This window comes from Rhinoraja longicauda, chromosome 27 (genome assembly GCF_053455715.1).
Source record: "Rhinoraja longicauda isolate Sanriku21f chromosome 27, sRhiLon1.1, whole genome shotgun sequence".
Lineage (NCBI taxonomy): Eukaryota > Metazoa > Chordata > Chondrichthyes > Rajiformes > Arhynchobatidae > Rhinoraja > Rhinoraja longicauda.
This window is the reverse complement of record NC_135979.1, coordinates 32620216-32629184: the sequence shown is the minus strand read 5'-3', so window position 1 is coordinate 32629184 and position 8969 is coordinate 32620216. Positions and strand designations below refer to the sequence as shown.

Here is an 8969-nt window from a genome sequence, read left to right as displayed (position 1 = left end):
AGTTTAGCACAGACTCTGTGGGCCGAAGGGCCTGTTTCTGTTCAGTTCTGTTCGATCATCTCATTCCCCTCAATAACGACAAGATTATATTCAGCGTGGGATTTGAACAAATTTTATTTTCGAAGCTCTTAAAACAAAGATCTAGGAGCACAAGTACACAGTTCCCTGAAAGTGGCATCACAGGTAGACAGGGAGTGTTGTAGAGCAGAGGGATCTAGGAGTGCAGGGACATCATTCCCTTGAAAGTGGTCACAGGTAGACTGGCGTGTTGTAGAGCAGAGGGATCTAGGAGTGGAGGTACATCGTTCCCTGAAAGTGGCGTCACAGGTAGACTGGGCGTGTTGTAGAGCAGAGGGATCTAGGAGTGCAGGTACACAGTTCCCTGAAAGTGGTGTCACAGGTTGATAAGATCTTTTGGCATATTGGCCTTCATCATTCAGAGTATTGAGTATAGAAGTTGGGAGGTCATGTTGCAGTTGTACAAGATGTTGGTGTGGCCACATTTGGAGTATTATGTTCAGTTCTGGGCACTGTGTCATTGGAAAGATGTCGTCAAGCTGGAAAGGGGTGCGGAGAAGATTTACGAGGATGTTGCTAGGACTCGAGGGGCCTAAGCTACAGGGAGAGGTTGGGGCAGGCAAGGAATCTATTCCTTGGAGTGTAGGAGGATGAGGCGTGATCTTATAGATGTGTACAAAATCATGAGAGGAATAGATCGGGTAGATGCACAGAGTCTCTTGCCCAGAGTAGGGAATCGAGAACCAGAGGACTTAGGTTTAAGGAGAATGGGAAAAGATTTAATAGGAACTTGAGGGGTAACTTTTCCACACAGAGGGTGGTGGGTGTATGGAACGAGCTGCCAGAGGTGGTAGTTTTAGGCAGGGACTATCCCACCACTTGGACAGGTTACATGGATAGGACGTTTGCAGAGATATGAGTCAAAAGCGGGTAGGTGGGACTAGTGTAGATAGGGCAAGTTGGCCAGTGTGGGCAAGTTGGGTCAAAGGGCCTATTTCAACGCTGTATCACTCTATGACTCTATCATCATATCATATCATATCATATATATACAGCCGGAAACAGGCCTTTTCGGCCCTCCAAGTCCGTGCCGCCCAGTGATCCCCGTACATTAACACTATCCTACACCCACTAGGGACAATTTTTACATTTACCCAGCCAATTAACCTACATAACCTACATATACAAAGACGTGTGTATTTCTGACCCCGGGAGGAGTGTGTGACTGGATGGGGGGAGAGAGGGAGGGATGGAATGAGTGTGTGAGAAAGTTTGAGAATGTTTTGGAAAGTTTGAGAGGGAGGAGACCGGGGGAGGGAGGAAACAGGGTCCTGAGGTCAAATCTACAGCATTTCCGAGACTCAGAGAAAGTGGGTTCGATAAAGATGATCTTGTCTTCGAATCTGTTGGGGGAAGAGAGGAAAAAGAGTGAGTGAGAGAGAGGGATGGAGGGAGAGGGGGAGGGAGGCAGGGTGAGAAGGAGGGAGGGTGGGATGGGGAGAGAGGGGAGGGAGGGAGGGATGGAGAGATGAATGGAGTGAGGGAGGGAGAGTGGGAGGGAGGGGATATGTGAGAAAGTTTTGGAAAGTTTGAGAGAGGAAAGAGGGAGGGAGGGAGAGGAGGGGAGGGAGGCAGAGAAGAGGGGAGGGAGGGAGGGAAGAGCAGAGGGAGAGAGGAGGGGGAGAGAGGGAGGGAGAGAGGGGACACTCACAGAGTTATTGAGAATTTCTGCTCTGAATTGATCGATTTTGGTTCTAAGTTGAGAGAGACATCGTCGAGCGTAGAGTTTATCGGATTCTCTGGGGAGAGAGGGTTAGTATTTAATGTGTATCACATCTCCCTCCCTCTCCTTCCCACCATCCCTCCCTCTGTCCCCTCCCACCTAGCCTCTCCCTCCCTTTCTCCTCATTCTTCCTTCCTCTCTCCCTCCTTCACTCCCTCCCTCTCCCTCCCTGTGTCTCTCCCTCCCTCCTTCCCTCTATCCCTCCCTCACTCACCATCTCCCACCTCCGTGCGGAAGGCCCTGTTGATGGTGTAGACCTCATTTGGACCTACCTCCCTCTCCCCCTCCCTCCCCTTCGGCCCCTCATTCCCTCGATGACCCAGGGGGCGAGACAGAGGCAGAGGAAGACCCAGCCCTGGGCGAGGAGGAGGGAGGCGAGGGGGGGGTCATCCCAAGCATCAGGCCTTGCCCTGAGGTGCGGCCTTCTCTCCCCGCCGAGATAGGCCCCAAAACAGGCCGTCCAGACTATCGCAGAAGCACAGGCCGAAGAGAGGAGGTAGGCCGCAAGCCTGCGGTCCCGTTTGCCAGGGCAACGTAGGCCCAGGCCTGCCAGAACCAGGCTTAGGAGCAGCAGGCCCATCACGTAGGCCGATGCTCCGGTGAAATCGGCCTTGGCAATCGAGCAAGGGCTCTGGCCGGCCTCCCGCTCCAATGGCCTAGCCCTGACGGTGGATGTTAGGAGCCAGGTAGCCTTTATGACACACTCCACTGAGAACAGTCCCAGGGCCACCGCCAGGCAGGCCCCATCGGTCGGTGGACGGCTGTAGCGAGATTTCCAGGCCAAACTACCAGCCAGGGATGAAAGACAGCTGAAACACAGGCCGCAGAGGCACCCGAAGAGGATGCGGCGGGCTGAGCAGTTGTCGGGGTGAGGCCTGACCACGAAGGCCAGACTCAGACCTACTAAGCCCCAGGCTCCAAGGCCTAGTGAGGCCCTGAGGGCGAACCGAGCCTTGCCGTCTGTTTTTCGGCCCGTACTTCGATTACGAGCAGGGCAAGCAGCAGGCAGGCCCCGAATACTAGGCCGAAGGAGGCCAGGGACTCCACGAGGATGCCCCAGGCCTCCTTTAGGCCACACAGGCCGAAGTAAATCCAGTTCAGGTCTCTCCGGCAACCAACTGGAGCAGCAGCCATCTTGGATGGAGTCTGGTGGAGAGGGGGAAGGAGGGAGAGAAAGAGAGAGGGGATTAGAGGGTGTAAACGAGTGAAGAAGAGAGAGAGGGGAGGGAGGGGGGAAATAGAGAGAGGGGATTAGAGGAGGTAAATGAGGGAGGGGAGAGGGGGAGGGGAGAAAAATAGAGGGGATTAAAGGGTAAATGAGGGAGGGGAGAGAGAGGGGGAGAGGGAAATAGAGATTAAAGGGTGGAAACTAGGAAGGGGAGAGGGGGGAGAGAGTGGGGAGTAAAGAAAGGGGATTAAAGGGTGTTAATGAGGGAAGGGGAGAGAGGGTGGAAAAAGATGGGGAGGGGAAGTGAGAGGGGGAGAGAGGGAGAGAGTGGATTAAAGGGTGCAAACGAGGGAGGGGAGGGTTAATCAGGAATGTGGTGAGGGAGAAGGTGGGGGAAGTTTATAACCCTTCCCAAAGCAAAGAAAACCGCTCTCCCTCCACCCTCCCTCCCCCATCTCTTCCTTTCTATCTCCTTTAACAGAGAATAGTACAGCACTGGAACAGGCCCTTCGGCCCACTATGTCTGTGCTGTACACAATGCCAAGTTAAACAGATCGGTCTGCACTTGATCCATATCCCTCCATTCCCTGCATCTCCAAGAGAGAGAGAGAGAGAGAGAGAGAGATTAGTTTATTGTCACGTGTACCAAGGCAACACTATACATGACTACAATTAAACCGTCCACAGTGCAGATACAGGATAAAGTTTAGTTTAAAGAGAGGAAGAGAGAGAGGGAAATGAGTGGAGGAAGTAATCTGTTTACTTACGTCTGCTCTCTCTCTCTCTGACTCTCTCCCTCTGTCTCTCTCTGTCTCTGACTCTCTCTCCCTCTGCCACTCTGACTGACTGGATGAGATGAGATGAGAGGGGAGGGGAGGGGAGGCGAGGCTAGAGGGTTAGGAGAGGGGAGGGGAGGAGAGGAGGGGAGGAGAGGAGAGGGGATGGGAGGAGTAGAGTAGAAGGGAGAGAGGTGATGAGGGTTTCAAAAGCAGCTATCCTATACCCCTCCCTCCCTCTTCCCTCTCTCCCTCTCACTCTCCAAGGGGGGGGGGGGTGGGGGAGAGGGGAGGGTGAGGAGAGGGATTGGGGTAGAGGGAGGGATTAATTTCCTATTTCTACTCCCTAGCGTTTGAGGCTCATTGAGGAGGCGCTGTGAACTGTTTGCGTGCTACTGTATTTTTCATTTTTTTCCTTAGTACCTAATCAGATGTACAGCACTTTGGTCAACGTGGGTTGTTTTTAAATGTGCTATACAAATAAAATTGACTTGACTTGAATTTGAAAGGAAGTACAGCCTTATTTTCTTTTTTTAATTAATTTTATTTAAATTTTAACAAAACAAATACATGTATGAACTCATAGTACGCGATGGTACCTACATTATAAATTCGATTATACATTTTAAATTGGATTATACCTGTATTGTTCTGTATTATCTCCCCACCCACAACCCCCTCCCCCCCCACCCCCCAGTTAGAAAAAAAGAGGAAAAAGGAGAAGAAGAAAGATAAAGAAATAAAAATAAAAAAGGAAAGAAAGAAAGAAAGAAGAAAGAAGGAAACCTGGAGACAAGAAGGAAACACTTCCGGCTAATTTCTTATTAAATTCTTTTTAGGGGTATCAAAACAATCCTGAAATTAAATATTTCCAATTCTTAATCCTAGCCTTATTTTCTGAGAAGATTTGCAATAGTCTGTCGCCAGATATTAAATTTAATTGTTAGTTAATTGGAGAGAAGAGGCGTTGAAGCAGACTAGAACCAATAGAGGGATTTAAACAAACAATTACTACATTTCTGTGGTTCAATATTGATCACACACCTAGATCCCTCTCTGTTCCACCACACACCCCGTCTACCTGTAACGCCACTTTCAGGGAACGATGTACCTGCACTCCTAGATGCCTCTCTGCTCTACAACACTCCCTTTCTACCTGTGATGCCATTTTCAAGGAACAATGTCCCTGCACTCCTAGATCCCTCTGCTCTACAACACCCCTTGTCAACCTGTGACCCCACGTTCAGGGAACTGTGTATCTGCGCACCTAAATCCCTCTGCACTAAACACTCCCTATCTACCAGTGACGCCACTTTCAGGGGAATGTGTACATGCACTCCTAGATCCCTCTGCTCTACAACACTCCCTGTCTACCTGTGGAACTGTGTACCAGCACTGTCTATTTGTGATGTCGCTTTTAAATATAACTCTTCCTTTGATTACAGATAACAGACTGTTTAACTACGGTAAAATCTGTTAACCGAACAGATTGTATAACTCTGATCAGTACGTTTAAGGTAAGTTCTCTCTCCCCCCTAATTCTCTCCCCCTAACTCTCTCCCTCCTAACTCTCCCCACTAATTCTCTTCCCTCTTTTTTAGACACTTGCAGATATAGTTGAGTCTCCAAGTGACCAAATCTCCCTTTGTCCTGGACTAGGTCCGCATAAGGTAAGAGGGGAGAGAGGGGGAAGAGAAGGAGAGGGGGGAGGGTGAGGGAGAGAGAGGGGGGGAGAGAGAGGGGCAGGAGAGAGGGATGGGGAGAGAGGGAGGGGAATAGGGGAGGGGCAGGAGAGAGGGGGAGGGAGGGATGGGGAGAGAAGGAGGGGAATAGGGGAGAGAGAGGGGGGGAAGCGGGAGAGAGGAGAAAGGGGGGGCAAGAGGGGAGAGAGAGAGAAGGGGAGAAGAGGTGTGAGGGGAAGTGAGTGAGAGGGGGAGAGTGTTAGAGAGCAGGAACTAACATATATCTATGTCTTTCCTACAGGCTAGAAGGCTTCAAGCAACTTTTCATGAACCTTTCCTTCGAAACCAAGGATCAGAACCTGGGAGAGAGGGAAACTGAAGACAGAGGCATTACTTCATCCATCCCTCCCTCTCTCTGCTCTCAAACTTTCCAAAACTTTCTCACACACTCATTCCCTCCCTCTCTCTCTCTCTCCTTCCCCTCCCCTCCCTCTCCCTCTCCCTCCCTCTCTCCCTCCCTCTCTCTCTCCCTCCCTCTCTGTCCCTCCCTCTCTCCCACTCCCTCTCCCCTCCCTCTCCCCTCTCCCCCTCCCTCCCTCTCTCCCTCTCCCGTCTCGCCCTTCCTCTCTCCCGCCCTCCTTCCCTCATTCACCCTCCCTCATTCACCCTCTCTCCCCCCTCTCCCTCCCGCACACCTTCCCTCCCTCCCTCCCTCCCACTCGAGATACACAACTGTGTTTTATTTCTGTTTTATTTACTGACCTTTCAAACAAAATAAAAACTTTTTTTTTAACTTTGTGGAAATCTCGTTATTTGAATTGTTCTTCAACCATTTGAGTCGAGTTTAGTTTTGAGATACAGGGTTGAAGCAGGCCCTTCGGCCCACCGAGTCAGTGCCGACTAGCGATCCACGCACACATCTATACCGGCGGTGCTGACACCTTTGCAGTAATTGACCTATGTTTGGCCTTTTTCTCCACAGCCCTGCATAAAGACAGCCAGTTCCTCTTTGCCTTTACCTACAAGGATCAGCAATACACCTGGACTAGGCTGCCCCAGGGGTATACTGAAAGCCCGGCAGTGAAAGATGATCTTGAGGAATGTCAATTATCGGAGAGGTCTACTTTGATCCATTATGTCGATGACCTTTTGGTAGCCTCTGTGACAGGTCCTGATTGTAAAGAAAACAATTAAATTGCTGCAACATTTGCAACCCAGCAAGTTCATCACGATTGTCCGGCAGTTCCATGACGGCATGATGGTGAAAGTGATAGATGATGGAGACGAGTCGGAAGCCTTTCCAGTGACTGATGCCATGCTGACTGATGCCTTCCGTGACTGCCAGGATGGAATACACATCAGGTACAGGACTGACAGCAGGCTGTTCAACCTCAGGCGCCTGCAAGCTGTTACAAAGGTGAAGGAGACCATCATCAGAGATTTCTTGTTTGCTGATGACTGGGCCCCTCAACGCCAGCACAGAGCAGAAGATGCAGCATGAAATGGACTGTGACAACTTTGGTCTCTCCATTAGCACCAAAAAGGTCTGAAGTTATGTACCAGCCCACGCCTGGAAAGCCCTACCAGGAACAACACATCACGGTGAAGGGGCAGAATCTACAGGCAGTCGACAGCTTTACCTATCTGGGTAGTACACTCTCGCGAGTGGTGAACATTGACGCTGAGGTCAACAACAGGATTGCCAAGGCCAGTGCTGCCTTTGGGCGACTCCGTGGGAATGTTTGGTAGATGAGAGGACTCAGCCTTACCACCAAGCTGAAGGTCTACCGTGCAGTGGGACTCACCACTCTTCTCTATGTCAGTGAGACCTGGACTGTCTACAGCAGACATGACAAACAGCTCAACCACTTTCACTTGAGCTGCCCACGCAGTCTCCTTCACATCAGGTGGCAGGACAAAATCCCAGACACAGAGGTCTTGGAACGGGCCGGAATCCCCAGCGTCCACACCCTCCTACAGAAAGCCCAAGCCAGATGGGCAGGCCATGTCGTCAGAGTGCCCGAGAGGCGACTGCCAAAACAGCTTCTGTATGGAGAACTGTGTCAGGGCAAGCGCTCAGTAGGAGGACAGAAGAAACGGTTTAAGGACTGCCTCAAAGTGTCCCTCAAAGACTTGGACATCAACCTCAATGATGGAAAAAACAATCCCCATCGTTCTTGATCACCCGTGTGTAGTGACTGTTCCTCATGCAGTGATGTTATTATTGAACTCTGCAGCCACACAGCATTTCACAGCCCCTAGATGAACAGGATATGAAGTTATCTTTTTATCATATCGGAACTGTACTTATCAGTGATCACCTGCTATAAACCCAGCTACCTTTTGTACCACTGCCAGAAGTAGGATGTGAGCATGATTGTCTATTGCTTGTAGAAGCCACTGCCACTCACTGCCGCTGGACTTACAGAGCCATCTGATTGATCATCCTGACCTGGTCCTATCTACCGCTGGCTCTTCAAGCGATGGCAGATTATTAGCAGGAAAGGCGGTGGTCACGCCACACAAAGTGCTAGAGGCAGATGCTTTACCATGATGCTTTGCACTTGGCGTGAAGGAGTCTGTCACTGAAGGAGCTTCTCAGTGCAGTGACAGTATCCTGCATGGATAAGGTAGATAAATGTGAGGTTATCCACTTTGGCAGCAAAAACAAAGAGGCAGATTATTATCTCAATGATGTCAGATTAGGTAAAGGGGAAGTGCAATGAGACCTGGGTGTCCTTGTACACCAGTCACTGAAAGTAAGTGTTGCAGGTACAGCAGGCAGTGAAGAAAGGTAATGGCATGTTGGCCTTCATAATGAGAGGATTTGAGTTTATAGGAGCAAGCAGGTCCTTCTCCAGTTGTATAGGGCCCTGATGACACCACATCTGGAGTATTGTGTGCAGTTTTGGTCTCCTAATTTGAGGAAGGACATCCTTGCTATTGAGGCAGTGCAGCGTAGGTTGACGAGGTTAATCCCTGGGATGGAGGTGAGGATCTATAGCATATAAGGATGCTATTGGCTTGTGTTGTTGATTAGTGATATTGATATTTTGTTGTAGATGGTTACAAGTAACTTGTTGTTTTAGCTAATAGAATATGAATGCCTATTTTAAGTATCAAAGTAGTGAAAGGGATGCTGGTTTGGAGGAGTAGTAGTAAAGAATGTGTTTATTGACTTGAGAGTGATTGAGAGCAGACAGGCACTAAAAGGCTCCTTGTGTTCCTGAATGGATGCTTTGTTCTAGTATTAGTTGGATGTTGTTGTGGTCAGAAGCAAGGTCGTGCAGCTGCAGAATGGCGCAAATAGTAAGATAAGAGTGACTTATTTTTCTCAATAACAACTCCTTATGTGTGGAAGTAGAAAGTTACGTTTTGATCTTCCCTCGGTGATGCGTTTCCCTGGAAGCATGTGACCTGTATTAATGAGTTTAGTTTAGTTTTTTCTGTAACCATGGGAATTGTATGAAGATTGTGATTGCTTGTTGATTTCTTATGTAACACCCTTTTTCCTTTCTGTATAAAACGTAATCAATCTTGGA

General features: G+C 49.6%; 1 protein-coding gene and 1 pseudogene across 1 annotated transcript in view; one reads left to right on the top strand and one right to left on the bottom strand.

The window, feature by feature from the left end:
* ercc1 (excision repair cross-complementation group 1) overlaps positions 1-6186 on the top strand; it is a 22918-nt gene extending 16732 nt beyond the window's left edge. The window contains 3 exon segments of the mRNA XM_078423056.1: positions 5191-5262; positions 5347-5415; positions 5729-6186. Of these exon segments, the coding sequence (XP_078279182.1) occupies positions 5191-5262; positions 5347-5415; positions 5729-5806 (219 nt within the window). The 3' untranslated portion in view covers positions 5807-6186.
* Positions 1380-2935, bottom strand: LOC144606887 (G-protein coupled receptor family C group 5 member C-like; annotated as a pseudogene).
* Positions 6187-8969: the final 2783 nt, after the last annotated feature.